At 45.0% G+C, this 21523-nt stretch overlaps 1 protein-coding gene across 3 annotated transcripts; it reads left to right on the top strand.

Moving 5' to 3' along the window:
* Positions 1-1318: 1318 nt before the first annotated feature.
* On the top strand, positions 1319-21053 carry SNAP29 (synaptosome associated protein 29). Of its 3 annotated transcripts, none has more exons than XM_083479104.1 (6): positions 1319-1448; positions 10401-10770; positions 17814-18010; positions 18554-18639; positions 18984-19088; positions 20744-21053. In XM_083479104.1, exons 2-6 carry the CDS (start codon positions 10546-10548, stop codon positions 20899-20901), a joined length of 771 nt encoding a protein of 256 aa, XP_083335230.1. In that variant the 5' UTR covers positions 1319-1448; positions 10401-10545; the 3' UTR covers positions 20902-21053. The 3 variants fall into 3 exon arrangements, with proteins under 3 accessions (XP_083335230.1, XP_083335231.1, XP_083335232.1); XM_083479105.1 differs by having other exon boundaries at positions 1323-1444; XM_083479106.1 differs by lacking the exon at positions 1319-1448 and adding an exon at positions 2959-3063.
* Positions 21054-21523: the final 470 nt, after the last annotated feature.

The raw sequence follows: 21523 nt of genomic DNA, 5'->3' as shown, positions 1-21523 counted from the left end.
ATTTTAATCTGTTTTAGCATGGCATGTTTTACGGTATCCTACATTCCCTCCCCCCTGATCTTATGGTTTTATCTTTTTGTAAACCGCTTTGAGGTTGTTGTTTACAACCAAGCGGTGTGTAATTTTTATGAAACAAATAAATAAATATAAATAATCTGAGCAGGGTTGTGTTTCTTTTACCATAATGTGCCTGTTCATGGACCTCAGCCCCAACCAGTTTAGCCCAATGGTTAAGGTTGATGGGAGCTGTAGTATCTGGAGACTCAAAAACTGAAGAAGCTGCTTAGTACTTCGCATTAGGAGGAGTGGTCTGTTTCAGAAAGAACGAAGAGTGTTGTGGCACCATCAGTTCTTAATTATAAATGTTATTACTGTATTTATTTGACTTATGAGTCGATCACCTCAAAGGAGCCCTCAAGTTACAAAAGAAATTAAGAGCCAAAGGCATGCAACATAATTGTAAAAAAGGGAGAGAAAAATACATTACAGCAAAACCGTTACAATGGCCCATAAGCAGACCCAGCAAAGATGCAACCAATTTATTACGCCATAAACTTTCGTTGGCTGCCCAAAACGTGGATTGCTGTAACCCATGCCGTAAGAAATTTGTTGATATAGCTGTCAACGTTTCCCTTTTTTTAAAGGGAAATTCCCTTATTCCGAATAGGATTCCTCGCAAGAAAAGGGAAAAGTTGACAGCTATGTTTGTTAAGAATTGCCTGTACTTTACAGCCCGATCCTAACCATGTCTGCTCAGCTGCAGCACTGAATTCAATTTGTCAGGGGAGTTCTAAAGCAGATTTTGCGAATGCCCTCTTAAAATCAAAATCCTTAAAATGCTTTTATTTCAGTGAGCCTACTCTAAAGTATGTCCAAGTCTGAATCCAACACCTTCCCATCGAAAGGACCGGAGATGGTGCCGATGCACTTACTAAAGTCTAAAGGCAAGGCGTGTATGTCTACGGCACGTGACAAACATGGCGGCGCCCGCAGCGGCTTCATTCCTGGAATTCCGACCTTAAAAAAAAAAAAAGACAGAGACTCAACCAACTAACTCTCTCAGGCTAGACTGTGTTTATGTGCCTAAAGCGTATTGACCACTTTTTCTCCTTTCACCAAATCCAATGTCTGCTTCCGCCTACCGTGAGCCGTTCTTCCCGAGGATCAAAAAGCCTTGAAATTACAATTCTGTAATATTTTCTTTCAAAAAAAAACCACCCTCTCTCAAAGCGGTGTGTTGGTTCAGTCCGACCGCGTCCATCTTGTTTCGCTTCCTCCCTTTCTCTCAGCCCCTCCCATTTTCTTCTCTCTCTCCACGCCCCCCCCCCCGCCTTAGGTGGAGAAGTGGTTTGGCCCGCTTGACCAGCCTGAGGAAAGAAGGAGAGGAAGCAGACTCGGCTCGTGACAGGAAGCGAGAAGGCGAAGAGCGGGGGCGCCGCTGCTGGTGGGTGAGTGAGCGCCGTGGAAAGGGGCTAACAGAAAGCAGCTTTCCCTCTTTTTTTCCTCCTTAGGATGGTCAACTCCCATCATCCCAAGCTTAGCAGCACCAGGGATCAGGGGTGCTATTTTTAAAAATGTTTGATTGACTTACAGTGGTACCTCGGGTTAAGTACTTAATTCGTTCCGGAGGTCCGTACTTAACCTGAAACTGTTCTTAACCTGAAGCACCACTTTAGCTAATGGGGCCTCCTGCTGCCGCCACACCGCCAGAGCACGATTTCTGTTCTCATCCTGAAGCAAAGTTCTTAACCTGAAGCACTATTTCTGGGTTAGAGGAGTCTGTAAACTGAAGCGTATGTAACCCGAGGTACCACTGTATTTTAAATTTGCATTTGTTTAAAAGCTACCCTGAGGACGTAGCTATGGGAAGGCGCCGTACCAACATTTATAAATAAACAAATTAAAAAATGCTAACCACAGAGCTATGCCAGGTGTTGAGCTAGTAGCAGCCCTCACATTGAAGTTTATATATGATATATCATGGGTAGGCGAACTACCCATGGTCTGTTGTTGTTGTTGTTTAGTCGTGTCCAACTCTTTGTGACCCCCTGGACCAGAGCACGCCAGGCACTCCTGTCTTCCACTGCCTCCCGCAGTTTGGTCAGACTCATGCTGGTAGCTTCGAGAACACTGTCCCACCATCTCGTTCTCTGTCGTCCCCTTCTCCTTGTGCCCTCCATCTTTCCCAACATCAGGGTCTTTTCCAGGGAGTCTTCTCTTCTCGTGAGGTGGCCAAAGTATTGGAGCCTCAGCTTCAGGATCTGTCCTTCCAGTGAGCACTCAGGGCTGATTTCCTTCAGAATGGAGAGGTTTGATCTTCTTGCAGTCCACGGGACCCTCAAGAGCAGGGGTAGGCAACCTAAGGCCCGTGGGCTGGATGCGGCCCAGTCGCCTTCTCAATCCGGCCCGCGGACGGTCCAGGAATCAGTGTGTTTTAACATGAGTAGAATGTGTGCTTTTATTTAAAATGCATCTCTGGGTTATTTGTGGGGCATAGGAATTCGTTCGTTGTCCCCCCCCCCAAAAAAATAGTCTGGCCCACCACATGGTCTGAGGGACGGTGGACCGGACCACGGCTGAAAAAGGTTGATGATCCATGCTCAAGAGCATAGCTGTCAACTTTTCCCTTTTCTTGCGAGGAATCCTATTCAGAATAAGGGAATTTCCCTTCAAAAAGGGAAAACGTTGACAGCTATGCACAAGAGTCTCCTCCTGCACCATAATTCAAAAGCATCCATTCTTCGGCGATCAGCCTTCTTTATGGTCCAGCTTTCACTTCCATACATCACTACTGGGAAAACCATGGCTTTAACTATGCGGACCTTTGTTGGCAAGGTGATGTCTCTGCTTTTTAAGATGCTGTCTAGGTTTGTCATTGCTTTTCTCCCAAGAAACAGGCGTCTTTTAATTTCGTGACTGCTGTCACCATCTGCAGCGATAGGGTGGTCTATTGACATCTTATTAACCAGGTTTATACCCCGCCCCCAAGGAGCAAAAGGAAACATTCATGGTGCTCACACCCCTCCCCGTGTTTTCTTATCCTCAGAACCACACCCCTGCAAGGTAGGTTTGCTGGGGTGGATCTGAGTCGCTTTGTCCTCCCAACAGCCTTGCGGCGTAGGTTGGGCTGAGAGTTAAGGTGGCTCCTTGGGTGAGCTTCCTGGGGACTTTGAAGAGCCCACCTTTGGAGGTGCAGAGAGAACAGATCGATCCAACATCATCCAGTGAGCTTTGTGATGGGGGGGGGGGCGATTTGAAAGCTGGGTCCTCCCCAGTTTGAGGTCAAGGGCCACTGCACGACAGTGACTCAGGATTTCCCAAACTTGGGTCTCCAGCTGTTGCTGAACTACAACTCCCATCCATAGCTATCAACCTTCCCTTTTTTTGCGGGAAATGTCCTTATTCCAGTGCCGTTTCCCGCTGCTATCCCGGATTGTTAGATATCCCGTAGACTGTCCCCGGGACAGGTGAGGCTGCTGGTCCCTTATTTTCGAGGCTGCTGATCCCTTATTTTCAAATCTGAAAGTTGACAGCTATGCTCCCATCATCCCAAGCTTAGCAGCACCAGGGATCGGGGGGTATTTTTTAAAATGTTTAATTGACTTATCTTAAATTTGCATTTGTTTTTGTTTAAAAGCTACCCTGAGGACGTGGTTATGGGATGGCGCCGTACCAACATTTATAAATAAACAAATTGAAAAATACTACCCACAGAGCTATGCCAGGTGTTGGGCTAGCAGCAGGCCTCATGTTGAGGTTTATATATGATATATCATGGGTGGGCAAACTAAGGCCCGGGGGCTGGATCCAGCCCAATCTCCTTCTCAATCCGGCCCACGGACCGTCCGGGAATCAGCGTGTTCTTACATGAGTAGAATGTGTCCTTTTATTTAAAATGCATCTCTGGGTTATTTGTGGGGCATAGGAATTCATTCTTTTTTTTCTTTTTCAAAATATAGTCCGGCCCCTCGCAAGGTCTGAGGGACAGTGGACCAGCCCCATGCTGAAAATGTTTGCTGACCCTTGAAATATGATATACTGTGGAATTACTTGTCACGAACCTAACTACTCATCACCACAGGTTTATTGACATTAACAAAAACATGCACACCATACAGTTCAACATAATCTTAAGTACTGAGCAAAATACTAAGTATAACTGGAGGGCAAAGGGATGGAGATTTTTTTAAAGCCACCTGGTATTGGTATTGTAGTCCAAAAACAAAACAGTGGAGACCCTAGTCCGGGGCACCCTGTTCTATGCCATGGATTGGCAAGCTGGTCTCTTTGGGTGCTTTTCAGTTCCCGTCGCCCATCTGTCTCAGCCAACGTGGCCAAGGGCCAGGGAGAATGTGAACTGTTGCTCAGTAACATCTGGAGGGCCACAGGTTCCCTTTTCGAAACAGGTGGGGGATAGTCTTTCATCAGATCGCTTAAAAAAACCCTCTATCCCTTTGCCCTCTAGTTCAGTGTTTCCCAACCTTTTTTGGGCAAAGGCACACTTGTTTGATGAAAAAAATCTCGAGGCACACCACCATTACAGCCCCGTGACGTCAGCGCGCAGCGTCACGCCAGGAGGGACGCACGAAAGTGTAACTTTCAATTTTTTTCCCTCCCCCTTGCCGGGGAACCTCCAAGCTTTGGGGGTGGGGGGGGAGGAGGCAGCAAAGCGAGGGACTGAGGGACCCTAACCCTAACCCTCACCGATCACCCGGGAAAGCATGCGAACGAGGAGCCCCCATGTCCTGCTCCCGGCAGCGGACGGCACAAAGCGAGGAGGCCTGGACAAGGCAGCACGCTCCCCGCTCTCGCTGCATCGGGGCTTTTCTCCTCCAGGCCGCTTTCGAAGTCCCCTTCTCCGCTCCCAAGAGCCGGAGCCGCTGCTTCCAGGCCCTGTCCGAGCCCCGACTTGTGGCCTCACTTCGAGGAGCGCCTGTTGCTGGGGACGGGGCTGCATCCCCCTCAGCCGCCGCCTCGCTTCCTTCCAGGAGACCCGACGGCTCCCCCTCTCCCGCTCGCCCTCCTGCGCCCGCAGCAGACCGAGACCTCCCCGCCCCTGCCCGGCTCGGCCCTACCTGGGCGCCTCCAAGCCCGGCCGGGCTCCACGCCGGGCAGCTGCAGCAGGGGCTGCGCGGGGGCGCGCGGCGGCCCGGCTGAGCGCGCCCCGGAGCAGCCGCGCCGTCGCTCGCGAGTCCCTCCGAGAGCCCTTGGGACTGACTCCGGAGTCGTGAGGCGGCGCGTCGCCCAGGGAAGGGGCGGCTTCCCACAAGTCCTCCGGGAAGCGCCCTCGCCCGCCTCCCTCCAGGCAACATCTCGCGGCACACCAGGCAACATCTCACGGCACACTAGTGTGCCGCGGAACACCGGTTGGGAAACACTGCTCTAGTTATACTTTGCTTTGTATTTTGCTCAGTACTTAATATTATGTTGAATTGTATGGTGTGTGTTTTTGTTGATGGTAATAAACTAGTGGTGATGAGTAATTAGGTTCGTGATAGTAATTCCATTGGCGTACTGTTTTATTTTTATCCTGCTGTTTGATCCAAAATAGTCCTCAAAGTGGCTTATTTTTTATTTTATTTTTAAACCCAAAGTTAGGGCTGCTACTAGCCCAACACCTGACCTAGGTCTGTGGGTAGTATTTATTTTTAATTTGTTTATTTAAAAATGTTGGTATGGTGCCATCCCATGGCTATGTTCTCAGGGTAGCTTTTAACAAAAATAAATGCAAATCTATAAAGCCTAAAATAAGTTAATCAAATGTTATAAAAAGCATAACAACAGTAGCCTTGATAAAAATGAAATTTAACACTGAAACAGATTTTAAATGCCTGTGCCTGATGCTGGAATGATGTCAAGGTGGGCACCAAGTGAACCTTTCGGATCGGAGCATTTCATAGCTGGGATGCCACTACTAAAAAGATCCTTTCTTCTGTATCCTTCTGCCACACTTTACCTGGTAGGGACACCTTGAAGAAGACTTAAGATCTGAACAGGTACATATGGAGCTAATTGGTCATTTAACTACCTTGATTCTAAGATGTGAAGTGCCAAAAGTGCCAAAATTAGCACTTGGAGTTGGGCCCAGGAGCATTCTCTGCATTGTTACTTGCACTTCCTGCAAAGTAAGTCCCAAAGAATTTGGCAACTACCAATTGACAATAGCATGAGTCTCATTGCTCTGTGTGGGCTTGCTTCCAAGTGCACGTGATAAGGTGTCTTACACATCCTTGGTGTCTTAGTTTATTATTGCTCAGGCAGCCTCTTCTTAGCTTGTGTAATGCTCTTGTCCTAGTGCTCTTGTATCATGTGATCAGATCCTAAAGCTAGTATATTTGGGTAAGCCTGCTTCAGCAATGCAAGCACACTGCCTGGATCACAGGGCAGGAAAAGACTGTTAAACAAAGAAGTCTTTAGCAAGGACCTAAAACAATGGTTCTCAAAACTTTTTTCTCTGGGACACACTTTCAGAATAAAAATTTGCTCATGCCACCCCAAAAATTTTATTGATAAGAAATACGTTGCATAACAAAAGGAAATAACTCCTAGTAGTGCTTGATAAATATATAACGTGGAACACAGCTACGTACTTTATAATATCTCAGAGACCAGACTGAGGATTACAGATCTGATGAGGAATGGTGGGAACCCCCCCACACACACACACACACTTCCTGCTCCTGACCAGGATCCTGAAGCTGCCTAGGAACAGTGGAGTAGCGTAGATTTAGAGAATTGGTTTGCAGAGGGACATAGTTCGAAAACAACAGCTGGGCAGAGCTGAGCAGGGAACAACTAGGAGAAGCAGAACAGGAAGAGATTGAGAGAACTGACTCCCCTTTGCTAGAAAGCGTCCAGCCTTTATCTCCAAGGGCAAGGAGAAGGCTCAGTGGCTGCGAGATCAGGTTTCAAGAAGGGGGAAGTAAGAGGGAAGCTTAATTGGGAGCACCTTCTTTTTTTTATTAATAATTTTTATTAAATTTTTCTTTTACAAATTCACCATCCCAAACAATATTCACAAATTTCAACTTTTTGGACTTCCACCAGCTTTTCCACCAATCATCCATATTTTCTATTTTAATGCATTTTCTAATATTATATTGCCATTTAATATATCCTTTTCAGATCTACTTCTTTTTTACAATACATCTTTAACTCTCACAAAACCTCTTTAAATCCTCCTAGCGTTGTCTGTTCATCACATATGCTTTTCAGATAATCTGTAAACTTTCCCCAGTCCTCAATGAACCTGTGATCACGTTGGTATCTAATCTTCCCAGTCAGTTTATCCAGTTCTGCATAGTCCGTAAGTTTCATTCTCCATTCTTCAAGGGTCGGTAACTCCTCTTGTTTCCATTAATTGGGAGCACCTTCGTTCCAAGAAGGGTTGCTTTGTTCTTTTGCTCTGATCATTAAGCACTCTTAAACTGGTAAACTTAAATTGCTTTGTTCTGCTGATGCACAGCCAAAGGGCGGGAGGAAACCTGACATGATCATGAAACATCCAGAAAGTATAAAACCTGTTGGAAGTGTAAAAAAGCAGAGGGAAACTTTTTTCACATGTGGTGGACATGTAAAAAGATAAAAGTATATTAGGAAATGATTTATAATGAATTGAAAAAAATATTTAAAACTACTTTCCCCCCCAAAACCCAGAGTCTTTTCTGTTGGAAATAACCCAGACAGAATGAATGAATGAATGAATGAATGAATCAATCTTTATTTGCATCAGCTATCGGCCATAGCAATAAAACAACAGTATGATATACAAAGAATAGAAACAATTACAGTGGTACCTCGGGTTAAGTACTTAATTCATTCCAGAGGAATGAATTCATACCTGAAACTGTTCTTTACCTGAAGCACCACTTTAGCTAATGGGGCCTGCCGCGCTGCCGGAGCACAATTTCTGTTCTCATCCTGAAGCAAAGTTCTTAACCCGAGGTACTTTTTCTGGGTTTGCGGAGTCTGTAACCTGAGGCATATGTAACCCGAGGTACCACTGTATATAAAATACATTTTAGGGTTTTTAATCAATAGTCAAATAGTGGATCTTATTCTGATTGCCCCAGCTAAAAACCTTGTAACCTTTGCTGTCACCTGCTCATCTTGAACCCAGACAGAATTTCCTAGGTGTCAGAAAAGATTGTTTATGCAACAACTGCGACCCGTGTTGTGTTAGCCCCAAAATGGAAAGTGAGCGAGGTCCCAACTAAAGAGGATTGGCAACTTAAGTTGACAGAATATGCAGAACTTGCAGATTTAACACATAGGATAAGAGAGCAAGAAGAACATATATTTAAAGAAGTGTGGAAAACATTTCTTGAATATATGGAAAATAACTGTATACAGCTGAAAATGCTGGCAGCACTAAGATAACTTCGAGAGTAAATAATTCTTGACAAATGTAAAAGTGGAAAACTGATTTGAATAGCTATAGTAAAATGTGCAGGAATGTATGATACGTAAAATGAACTATGGAAGGAGAAGAAGGGAAGTCATTGGATATCCAAAATACAGCTTTCAATTAGTCTTCTCCAGCACTGTTCAAGTGGTAATTCTGGATCACAACTAGGGTTGTCCTCCATATCGCTTGATGCTCTTGCTCTCATTTTGAAAAGATATCCATATTCTGGAATATATATATATATATATATATATATATATATATATATATATATATATGCTTTCGTAGATTTTCACGGGTACAGGAATGCAGGTTTTGGTGTCTTCGGGTGTCTTCCCGTGTAAGAGTTGGGGTGTCTAGGCGACGTTTCGACGAGGTCTCACTCGTCATCTTCAGGCTGGTGCTTTCGGCTTCTTGTTACTGGAACAGAGCTCTGTTCCAGTAACAAGAAGCCGAAAGCACCAGCCTGAAGATGACGAGTGAGACCTCGTCGAAACGTCGCCTAGACACCCCAACTCTTACACGGGAAGACACCCGAAGACACCAAAACCTGCATATATATATATATATATATATATATATATATATATATATATATATATATATGCAGGTTTATATACACAGTCGTACCTTGGAAGTTGAACAGAATCTGTTCCAGATGTCCATTCTACTTCCAAAATGTTCAGAAACCAAAGCATGGCTTCTGATTGGCTGCAGGAAGCCGCGGAAGCCCCGTGGGATGTTCAGCTTCCAAAAATAGTTTGCAAACCAGAACACTCACTTCCAGGTTTGCGGCGTTCGGGAGCCAAAACGTTCAAGAACTAAGCTGTTCAAAAACCAAGCTAAAACTGTACTATACTACGCTGATTTAAACACATTATGTCCTTGAATCTCCCCACCACACTTGCCATCCTCTTCTGACACACCCTTCGAGAACCACTGACCTGATATTAGGCACTTACCTAATATTCATAGGCAGAAAATCCCACATAGTAAGTAAAAATTTCTAAAGGCTGTGCTTCAGGTGGTCATGATGGGGCAGACTTCAGAGTGCCTGCCTTAAGGCTGCAGTGACCAATCTTTTTTGAGAGATGTGAGCAATATAGGCCTTCAAAATGCTATTTGATCTGGTCAGGAGGGGCTGGCACAATGCAGTGACTCAGGTTGTCCTGAGACAAGGAACGGTTAATCAAGCTCTCAGATTAGGCCAGGGGGTGCTCTTGCATTTTAAACATACTGTGCTGATGAGGATCCCCCACCCAAAAAAACCTCCAGTAAAGTTTCTAGGGTTTGCAAAAGGAGTGTGCTGACAGTATAGCCAAAATGGGAAGCTATTTGTCTTAGTGGCAGAACTTGCAGCACAGCTGAATTCTCTAGTAGTGTCTTCTTGAGGATAGTTTGATCCACGATTACCGCAACCTCCTCTGTTTTTCAACCAGCTTAAAGCAAGGATGCATCAAGTTTTGAAAGGTGGCCTCTTTGTAGCATTGGAAGTGGTTTAAATGGAAAGATGAGGCAAAGGTATACCATAGGACTGGTATAAATCGAAAGCTGATAAGATCTGAGCTTCTCCCACATCCTCATACTATTTCCTGCTTCCATGGATCAAAACATACAGTGCGTGTTGCTGAAACACTACTGTCGAAAGGCAGGTACTCTAGCTGTGAAAATACACCGGCAAAGCAGGCAGCTTGAGATGTTTGAAGCAAATGGGTTGAGCCACGTGGTACGGAAGAAGGCAAGAATGTGGCTTGGTTCCGCCCATTTTGGGTCATCTGAAGCAGTTTGCTATTTCCTGACTGACTTGCCCTTTCCTCTACCAAGCCTCTGGCACCCTAATCTGAATAGCATGACCTGTCAGAGTTTGGAGGAAAGTGGAGCAAAAATATATTTTAATAGCTTTGAGCTGGGGGAGGAGCGGTCAGTTGTTCCTATATGGTGTTCTGTCAAATCATTTCAATCTGTGCTTAAATTTACTCACTTCTTTTCACAGAATCCGGCTTTCCATCCCATCGTTGCTGGCGATCTCTGGCATGAAGGCATTGATCTGGGTCTGAAAAACACCGGTCTGGTTTCGTTCTAGTCTCCCTTTTGTTTACATTCACGCATAGAAAAGACCCGCACTCCGAGCTGCAATTATGTCGGCTTACTCAAAAAGCTACAATCCTTTTGACGAAGACGAGGATGAAGACTTAAAGCCAGTCAAGTGGAATGAAAGTAATGAGCCCCCTAGAGAAGGGGCGGATAGACAGAGGTACCTGCAGCAAGAAGTCCTGAGGCGGTCCCAGGCCACTGTGGACAGCAGCAACCGCGCTCTGTCCCTCATTTATGAGTCTGAGAATATTGGCGTAGCTGCCGCAGAGGTAAGCAAGAATCTTAAGATTGACCTTGCTGTAGTTTATGGGGAGTATATTTGATAAAATAACTTTCTTCAGTATTTTTTTCTATAATAATGTCAACTTATGTGTTATTTGGAAGTACAGTCATACCTCGGGTTAAAGTCGCTTCAGGTTGAGCGTTTTCAGGTTGCGCTCCGCGGGGACCCGGAAGTAATGGAACGCGTTACTTCCGGGTTTCACCGCATGCGCAGATGCTCAAAATGACGTCATGCGCAGATGCGGGTTGCGTTCTGCTCTGGATGCGAACGGGGCTCTGGAATGGTTCCTGTTCGCATCCAGAGGTACCACTGTAAGTGGATTGATTTCAGTGCAGTTTACATCCAAGTGTTTAGGATCAGAGTCTGAGAACTGACGAAAAAACCGGGATACTTCATTAGGGATAAAAGCTGCATGATGATTTTGAGGACATCCTCAAATGCCCTTTCAGAAATGGCAGACTTTCAGGGTCTGTCCACACCAGGGGTTGGCAAACTAAGGCCCGCGGGCCGAATGAGGCCCAATTGCCTTCAGGATCTGGCCTGCGGACTGTTCCTGGATCGGCATGGGGATTCTGTTCGTTCGGGCTGCGCCATCTTTCCCCTTGCACCATTCCATTCCCCACCACCACCTCACATACACCACAGCAGCGCCTCCTCCTTCCCTCCCTCCCTCCCTCCCTCCCTCCCTCCTCCTGGCTTCTCCCCGCCCTGCCTAGAAGAGGAAGGGAGCTTGCTGAGCGTCATTTTAAGCAGCCTCTCTCCGGAGCCAGCCCTATCGTGCCGCTCATCTTCCCTGTACCGCCCTGGTGCTCCTGTGGGCCAGAGAGCGGAGCGGGCGAGCTCCCTCTACCCAGAAGCAGCCACGATGGCGATGGTGGTGGCGGCAGCCCCAGAGAAGATAAGCGCTGAGAGTGGGGGAGGACAACTTAACTCCCTCACCGCCTCTTCCAGCTCCCCACCACACCCCGGTGCCACTTCTGTGGCCCACCACAAGGTCTGAGGGTCAGTGGACCGACCCGCGACTAAAAAAATTTAGCCTGGTCCACACATTTATTTCCAACATTCTTTCCAACCAACTTTTCCAACATTATTTCAAAGTATACGGGACCAGCTCGTGTCAGTTACAGCATCTGAATTTGTTGGTTCTGTGCACCATATGCCTTTATATCAAGCTTCCTCAACCTCAGCCCTACAGATGTTTTTTTTGGCCTACAACTCCCATGATCCCTAGCTAGCAGGACCAGTGGTCAGGGATGATGGGAATTGTAGTCTCAAAACATCTGGAGGGCCGGGGTTGAGGAAGCCTGCTTTATACAGTGGTACCTGGGGTTAGATATGCTTCAGGTTACATACGCTTCAGGTTACAGACTCCGTTAACCCAGAAATAGTGCTTCAGGTTAAGAACTTTGCTTCAGGATGAGAACAGAAATTGTGCTCCGGCGGCGCGGCAGCAGCGGGAAGCCCCATTAGCTAAAGTGGTGCTTCAGGTTAAGAACAGTTTCAGGTTAAGTACGGACCTCCGGAACGAATTAAGTACTTAACCCGAGGTACCACTGTATCTTGGTTTCATTGAAGACATGGCAGTACATCCATGTAAGAACTTTTGTTGGGAAATGATTATTGTGGGCAGGTGGAACTGAGCAGCTGTAAAAGGACATCTCTCTGAAGGAGATGGACTTTGTCATTGTCTCAGACCACGGTGTCTTGTTTCTTGTAAAACAAAACAATATGTGAAACTTGCTGAAGACATTGGACCTGTCATTTGTAAATGTGCTTGATTTCTAAGCCAGTGGCTAGAAAGGAGAGCAGGCCTACTTCAGCCACTTTCTGCATACACCTGACTACATAGTCTTTCCTATTAATCATTTCCTTTAATTATGAAGCCTAGACTTGAATCACTGCTAGGCATCTTTGGTTGGCATAACCACTAATATAAGGCCTCCTGGAATGTCTTTCTAGAAGTGAGGCTGTTTTTTTTAAAAAAAAAAAATACAGCAAACCAAAAGACTAGCCGTTATGAGCTGTTCTTCAATTTTTCTTGGTATGACTGGGGCAATCTTCTGCTGCCTTTTATCCTAGTAAGTTTATTTGTAGGGCCTTGGCTCTCCAGCCATACAAGTGCTGAACTTTGCGTTCAAATTATTCCATTCATATACATCAGGGAAGTCCAATGGGTAGATCGTGATCTACCAGTAGATTGCCAGGGTGCCCCGGGTAGATCGCAGGATGAGAGAAAGTGATCATGGAAAAGCAGCGCCTCTACCTTTGCTTCCCCAAAAAAACTCAACAACTCTGGGCAAATCTCTCCCCAGTTAGTTGCCACCTTGGGTAGATCACTGCCAGTTTTTTTATACTGGGAGTAGATCGCAGTCTCTTGGGAGTTGGACGTGCCTGATATACATATTTAAACCAAAGTCTAAGAGATACTGAGTACTGAATTGGGACGTCCCTGGTTCCAATCTTTCCAGGTGGACTGAGGCAAGGCACTGCTGGCTTCAGCATCTGCAATATGGGGACAGTAGTGGCCTGGCTTCCATTGTTGTTAGGAATATTACAAAAAGATGCTTAAGGTGAAGTGTTTTGAACTTATGAAAGTACTAGGAACGAGTGCTAGTTCTGTCCTCTCCAACCGTGGGTGTTGATTTCTTCAAGTGTGGTGCAAATGAAATTGCATGCTTAGTCCATTTCCTTCAAATAATTGTATCCCAGAGTGTGTGATAAACTAGAAGATGACAAATTGAAACAAGCTCATAAAGATATTTTTTAATAATAATCAAGGTTGAAATCTATCCAAGTTATTGTTTTTCTTAGTCTATAGACTGAACTGCGGTGTTTTCTAGAGGCTGAAGCCAAATGGAGCCTTTCCTGCTCCCTGGGAAAATTATCAGACCTTATCTGAAAGAGTCTTGTGATCAGACTAGAGGGAAATTGGGCAGAAAGACTGCAGTCTTTTGTTCTTCACTTGTAGGTAGGAACTTGGACCGGCAAATATTTCAGGTAGTGGTTTAAAAAATAAAAAGGAGCAGGTCATGAAATGAGCAGGTGCCGTTCAGTAGGCAGGTGAGCTTTAATTAGGCATCAGCAGAGTTTTCACATCTTAGCTTCCTCATGCCTTCAGCAAATCTTGCTGCATAAATGTTATAGTAGAAATAGAATTCAAGAAAATACCGTGGAGATAGAAAGGATTACTACTTCCTATTTCTCATCACCATCATAGAATCATAGAATCATAGAGTTGGAAGAGACCACAAGGGCCATCGAGTCCAACCCCCTGCCAAGCAGGAAACACCATCAGAGCACTCCTGACATATGGTTGTCAAGCCTCTGCTTAAAGACCTCCAAAGAAGGAGACTCCACCACACTCCTTGGCAGCAAATTCCACTGTCGAACAGCTCTTACTGTCAGGAAGTTCTTCCTAATGTTTAGGTGGAATCTTCTTTCTTGTAGTTTGGATCCATTGCTCCGTGTCCGCTTCTCTGGAGCAGCAGAAAACAACCTTTCTCCCTCCTCTATGTGACATCCTTTTATATATTTGAACATGGCTATCATATCACCCCTTAACCTCCTCTTCTCCAGGCTAAACATGCCCAGCTCCCTTAGCCGTTCCTCATCAGGCATCGTTTCCAGGCCTTTGACCATTTTGGTTGCCCTTCTCTGGACACGTTCCAGTTTGTCAGTGTCCTTCTTGAATTGTGGTGCCCAAATCAGCAATACGCAGCAACTTGCTGAAGAAATCTAGTGAACCAAAGGGCCTCTTTTCCAATTGTACTAAACCTTTGTTTAGTGCACATGCATGAGCTGAAATAAGCCCAAGCGAACCCTTGGGATCACTCTCCTGAATCCCCATCAACTCCCATATAGTCAGAAGGAGGTACATCACAAGCATTTAATCCCTCTTTCCCAGAATCTTGACTTGTCACTTCTTACAAGTCAAAGATTACATTCCAAAACTAACTCTGGTTAGTTAAACAAGCAAAACCAATGGCTTGAAGCGGCTTTGTTCTGAAACGAATCGGAGTTTGTTTTAAATCTCTGGTTCTCAGAACATGACAGTCCAGATTTCTGGGTAAGGGGAACTACTGGTGAAGAAATAAAAAAATCTGGGTTTATTGGGTTTAACCCAGATGCCATCTGGGTTTATTGGGTTTAACCCAGATGCCATCTGGGTTTATTAGGTTTAACCCAGATGCCAACTTTGCTGCCACATACACCCGGACAACACCATTACTGGCCCCAACAACATCACACATACCATCTCGGGACTATTTAATTGCTCATTGTCTAACATTGTGTATGCCATCAAATGCCAACAGTGTCCTTCAGCTCTCTACATTGGACAAACAGGCCAAACCTTACGCCAAAGAATAAATGGACATAAATCTGACATTAAGAATCACAAAACAGAGAAACCAGTAGGAGAACACTTCAATCTCCCAGGACATTCTATACAAGATCTCAAAATAGCTGTTTTACTACAAAGGAATTTCAGAAATAGACTGGAAAGAGAAGCTGCTGAATTGCAACTCATTACCAAACTTAAAACCATGGAGAGACCTGGTCTGAACAAAGACATTGGATTCTTATCTCATTATACATGACTAAGCCATTTTTCACCTTCTCACCCCTTGCCTTTTCCTGTAAGACCTATTGCAGTCGTTAAGAGTCGTCAACAGGCTCATCTCAGCTATCTGCCAATCTCCCATTCCCACCACCCTTCTGAGTAATACCCCTCCCCACCTTCTCACTATATAGAAGGATCTGGCAACTTCTGTTTCAGTGTATCTGAAGAAGTGTGCATGCACACGAAAGCTCATACCAAGAACTAACTTAGTTGGTCTTTAAGGTGCTACTGGAAGGAATTTTTTTATTTTGACTATGGCAGACCAACACGGCTACCTATCTGTACTGGTGAAGAACTCATTCCAGCTATACTGCAGGGAAAAGGGGGAGCCCAAGGCTTTGCTTGGGTTTGTTCCAGCTTGTGCTAAATTGTGGATTAGAGACAAAAGAAAGCACTTATTCGCACAGCACGATACGATAATCTTTATTGTCATTGTCCCATACAGAACAACAAAATTGGAAAAAATCTACATCAGACATTCAAAAACCCGCAAGCCTGCTATCTCAACTTGGTTAGCCCCCTAAAAATGCTGATACCCCATAATTAAATACAATATACTCCTATAGAGACTACCTTACACTGCGTTTAAAACCAAAATCGCATTTGGATAGAAACTTTCTCTGGTGGCTAGTCCTAGTCTTTATAACCCTGTACCTTCTTCCAGAAGGCAGAAGCTGAAAGAGATCATTTCCGGGGTGCGCACTATCCTGCACTATCTCTGCAGCTTTCTAATGGCACCTGGAAGCGTAGATTTGATCCAAGGTGGGAAGAGTGCGCCCAATTATTCTCTCCGCAGTCTTTACAACCCTGGACAGCATTGTTTTTTCCCTGACCCTGCAGCTCCCAAACCACACACAGAGACCATAAGTTAATACACTCTCAACAGTACAATGGTAAAATGCCATCAGCAGGTCCTTTGAGAGATTCCATAATTAAACTGTGGAACTCACTCCCACAAGAGGCAGTGATCGCCACCAACTTGGATGGCTTTAGAAGAGGATTAGACAAACTCATAGAGCCAAAGGCTATCATTGGCTACTAGCCATTTTGGCTATGCTGTGTGTGCTTCCATGGTCAGAGGCCAGTGAGGCTTCTGAATCCAAGTTGCTGGAAGCCTCAAGAGGGGAAAGGGCTCTTGGGCTCGGCTTTTGCTTGAGAGCTTCCTGCAGGCAGCTGGTCGGCAACAGTGAGAAGAGGAGGCTGGGCTGGGTGGGCCATTGGCCTGATCCAGCAAATTCGTCTCATGTTCTTCTTGAGTGGCAATACAACCAGGGAGTGCAATTCTCAAAACCCGGTTCTTTGTGGACTTAAAACATTTCGCGGCGCTTTTCTTCAGACCCGTTAAAAACTCTTGGTAAAAAGACAGTTGGAAAAATATATACAGTTGTACCTTGGGTTAAGAACTTAATTCATTCTGGAGGTCCGTTCTTAACCTGAAGCACCACTTTAGCTAATGGGGCCTCCCGCACTGCCAGCGCGCGATTTCTGTTCTCCTCCTGAAGCAAAGTTCTTAACCTGAGGTACTATTTCTGGGTTAGCGGAGTCTGTAACCTGAGGCATCTGTAACCTGAGGTACCACTGTATACACAAATAAAGCTGTATTCGACGGACTGGTGACTGGGAGCGGCCGCCGAGACCATATAACACCGGTCTTGAAAGACCTACATTGGCTCCCAGTACGTTTCCGAGCACAATTCAAAGTGTTGGTGCTGACCTTTAAAGCCCTAAACGGCCTCGGTCCAGTATACCTGAAGGAGCGTCTCCACCTCCATCGTTCTACCCGGACACTGAGGTCCAGCACCGAGGGCCTTCTGGCGGTTCCCTCACTGCGAGAAGCCAAGTTACAGGGAACCAGGCAGAGGGCCTTCTCGGTAGTGGCGCCCTCCCTGTGGAACGCCCTCCCACCAGATGTCAAAGAGAACAATAACTACCAGACTTTTAGAAGACATCTGAAGGCAGCCCTGTTTAGGGAAGCTTTTAATGTTTGATGTACCATAGTATTTTAATATTCTTTTGGAAGCCGCCCAGAGTAGCTGGGGAAACCCAGCCAGATGGGCGGGGTATAAATAATAAATTATTATTATTATTATTATATGATGTCTGACATGATTGAGAATCATAGAGCCAGGGACAGAGATCTTTAAAGCGTTAAAATCGGGATGTGGAAAATATGGAAACAACGAGGAGAGGCAGGGCAGGACTGAGATTTGGAGATATGCTTCAGAGGTCCAGACTATGGGCAGCCCCCCAAAAATAAATAATTATAATTTGGATTATAATTTGTGGTTTATTTTTTTTTTTTAGTTTTTTATTTTAATTGGGTTATGATTTGATATATTAATTGGATGTTTTTTAATTGGAAAATCAATAAAAATGATTAAAAAAACACAAACTCTTGTTTTCCATAGGAGCTCACACGGCAAGGCGAGGTACTGAAACGCAGCGAACGAATGGTGGATAAGATGGATCAAGACCTGAAAACAAGCCAGAGACACATCAACAGCATTAAGAGTGTGTTTGGCGGCTTTGTGAATTACTTCAAAGCCAAGCCACAAGAGATCAAGATTGAGCAGAACGGGGCTGCCGAATACCAAGCCAGCAACAAGTAAGCAACCCAAATTCTCTTCCCAGCTAGGAAAGGTGTAAATCGTAATATCTGGGTGTCGGAGAGTGGGGGTGGAAGCCCAGGTTGCAGGTGGAAGTTTGGACTTCAGATTGATCCCAGCGTTCTTCTTCAGTGGGGCCAGGAAAGATTCAAATCACATTGCAACTTCTCCCTTAATTGCATCAGAACGTGGTACTTACATTTACCTTTGGACCATTCTCAGCAGAGTCGGGAAAGATGCAAAAGGCGTCAAAACGCAGTATTTGAAGCAAGGCCTTTTGAACATTGTGCTTTCCCGGCAGCTCCATCCTTGGATTTTTTAAGATCAGTGCATCCCCAGGTTTCTTTTGAAAATGGTTTCCCTCCCACCCTGTAGACTCATTCTGAACTAATCAGGAGCCAGGGAGGCGAGGAAACAACAACGAATGCGTGTGGGTGTGGAAAGACTGCAGAAAGGGAAATGATTTTTCTAAAAGCCATTGCCCTTAATGCAAGGCCTATTTGGACACTGGGAATGGTACCTGTCTTTTCTCTCATCTCCAGATTGAAAGAAGCCATCTCCGTTAGCAAAGAACAGGAGTCAAAGTACCAGGAGAGTCATCCAAACCTACGAAAGTTGGATAATTCAGGTTTGTTTAAACTTGTTTAAAGGGCCATGCCAGGCCTGGAGGAGTTGGACATTCAGGGGTTTTTGGTATGGCAGTTCTTGATAGAAGCCAAATTTGCCTCTTAACTAGGCTACAGAAGCAGGAATAGTGATTTGGCAGGTCTGCAAGAAAAGGATTGTGTTGTTTACTTCCAATTGCAAACCACCTTTAATTAGTAATTATGTGTTCCAGTAATTCAGTATAAAACCATACTTGCCATAAGGCACACATGCTACATTAAAATAGTTTTCTTTTTTTAAAAAAGAACTGGAGCCATCAATTGGTGTTTGGCGAATGTCTAAAAACTCACCTTTTCCCCTTGCCAGAGCATAGTACCACTGGAACCAGTTCAGAGTCTTCGTTCCCACCTGATAGTTACCCAAGGAATCAACACCTCCGAGCTTACCATCAGAAAGTCGATAACAACTTAGGTGAGTAATGACAACCTGAACTTTGTAATGCTTAATACCAGCTCCTTACCTGAAATTGAATCTCTTTTGTTCCTTTGGGGCTTTCTCCCAAGCAGAGAGAAGCATGTGTCCCTGTTTTCAACTCTCTTTTCATGGAAATAGGAGGTGATGGAAAAATGATTAACATCAATATTTGTTAATAATAATTCAATTAGTGGCTTGCTATATAAGAAGTCTTCAAACAACTTGAAAAACAAGAATGTAGGACTGTTGTTAATTATCTTCTGTTGATTAATCAGGGGGTATAAAAGGAATTGGAGTAGTGAAAGGATATGGCAGGGTGACAGGTTGCTTTGCTGCGCAATGCTTCCTCCTGCAAAATTGCCAACAAGGGCTCTGTTTCCTGCACAACGGGAGCAGAAGAACTTTTGGCCCTCCAGTTGTTTCTGAACTTCAACTTCCATCATCCCCAGCAAGCATGGCCGATGGCCAGGGGAAATGGAAGTTGTCGTTCAGCAACATTGGGGGGCAGGGGAGCAAAGGTTCCTCTCCTTTGCTGTGCAGAAATTAAGGGATGCGCAATAGCAGCTGCTCTCATCAGATTCTACAAGTTGCACTTTTGACTGCCAAAAATTAAGTGGATGTGATTAACTACTAGAAAGCCAGTGTGGTGTAGTGGTTAAGAGTGGTAGTCACGTAATCTGGGTAACCGGGTTCGCGTCTCTGCTCCTCTACATGCAGCTGCTGGGTGTCCTTGGGCCAGTCACACTTCTTTGAAGTCTCTCAGCCCCACTCACCTCACAGAGTGTTTGTTGTGGGGGAGGGAGGGAAAGGAGAATGTTAGCCGCTTTGAGACTCCGGAAGGGGAGTGGAAGGTGGGATATCAAATCCAAACTCTTCTTCTTCTACTAATTCCTGCTCCAAAAAGACAGTGGTCGTGAGTTGGAAGAGGATCAGAAATAGCAATATGTTTGAAGGCAGCAGTGCTCTCTTTACCTTAACGTTTCTGAGAACAAATCAAAGTGTTGGTGCTGACATTTAAAGCCCTAAATGGCCTCAGCCCAGTATACCTGAAGGAGCGTCTCCGCCCCCATCATTCAGCCCGGATACTGAGGTCCAGCACCGAGGGCCTCCTGGCGGTTCCTTCCCTGCAAGAAGTGAGGTTGCAGGGAATCAGGCAGTGGTGCCCTCCTATGAGATGTCAAGTAAATAAACTACTATCTGACTTTTAGAAGACATCTGAAAGCAGCCCTGTTTAGGGAAGTTTTTAATGTTTTATGTTCTACTGTGCTTTTAATTCTGTTGGGAACTGCCCAGAGTGCCTGGGGAAACCCATCCAGATGGGTGGGGTATAAATAATCATAATCATAATTTATTATTTACAGAGGTAGCTGCGTTAGTTTGTACAAAAAATAGTCCTGTGACACTATAAAGGCTAACAATTGCAAGAGCGCACCCTGAATGCTAAACCCAGCCAGTTGGGCAGGGTATAAATAATAAATTATTATTATTATTCCAAAGCCACAGATAAGGAACAACCATCCTCTTTAACTATTGGCTCCTTCGCTCAGAATATTCTCGGAGCAGCTGCTTTATTATGAATTGACTTCCCCAACACATTTCCTGCCCTGTATCCTTGCTCTTAACCCTGCTCCATTGTCTCCGTCCATTTGCAGATGAAATGTCCTCTGGGCTGGGCCGCCTGAAAAACCTCGCTCTGGGCCTACAGTCTGAAATCGACGAGCAGGATGAAATTCTGGGCCGCCTCACCACAAAGGTGGAGACTCTGGACATCAATATTAAAAGCACAGACAAAAAGATCAAGGAGCTTTAAGGGAGATCCAAATCTCTCACCTCCACACAAGAACTTGATTCCTTTTATACAGCTGGAGATCATCTTGCTATCTGGAAAACAACCAGCATAAGAAAAATGGGTTTATGTGACTGATTTGCCTTGTAATTAAAGACGAATAACCTGAAGTGCAATATGAGAGATTTTAAACCACCTTCTTTTACATATGCATGCCTAAGGGTGCTTTTCACCATCGCCTCTTTAAGCTTCTGATTTTGGGGTACAATGGAACCTCAGTTTTTGAACGCAATCCATTCCGGAAGACCGTTCGACTTCTGAAACATTCGAAAACCGAGGAAAAATGGAGAATCACAGCTTGGAAGCTGTTTGACTTCCGAGATGCATTCAAAAATGGAAGCAATTATTTCCAGGTTTTTGGCGTTCGGGTTGTGAATCGTTCAGTTTCGGAGGCACTCAAAAACTGAAGTTCCACTGTATAATACCTCAATTCCAGACACAATATATGCCATCTATTAAGTGCTCTTTGGCCTTAATTGTAGTGAGTGTTGAGTATAGTGAGAGTGTGTGCATTGCCTTATTTCACAACAGGCATTGTTCGTTCCTTGCATTCTTAGAAATCACTCTTACGTGAGTAGCAGAGCAG

Source organism: Podarcis liolepis (genome assembly GCF_965112155.1).
Source record: "Podarcis liolepis genome assembly, chromosome: 15".
Classification (NCBI taxonomy): Eukaryota; Metazoa; Chordata; class Lepidosauria; order Squamata; family Lacertidae; genus Podarcis; species Podarcis liolepis.
This window is presented reverse-complemented; position numbering and strand designations above follow the sequence as displayed.

Bases quoted from the DNA above. Each gene is read 5' to 3' on its own strand.
- SNAP29 (XM_083479104.1), top strand. From the start codon at position 10,546: ATGTCGGCTTACTCAAAAAGCTACAATCCTTTTGACGAAGACGAGGAT. The intron at 18,640-18,983 runs GTTTGTTTAAAC...TCCCCTTGCCAG, and splicing joins ACGAAAGTTGGATAATTCAG to AGCATAGTACCACTGGAACC. The intron at 19,089-20,743 runs GTGAGTAATGAC...GTCCATTTGCAG, and splicing joins GAAAGTCGATAACAACTTAG to ATGAAATGTCCTCTGGGCTG.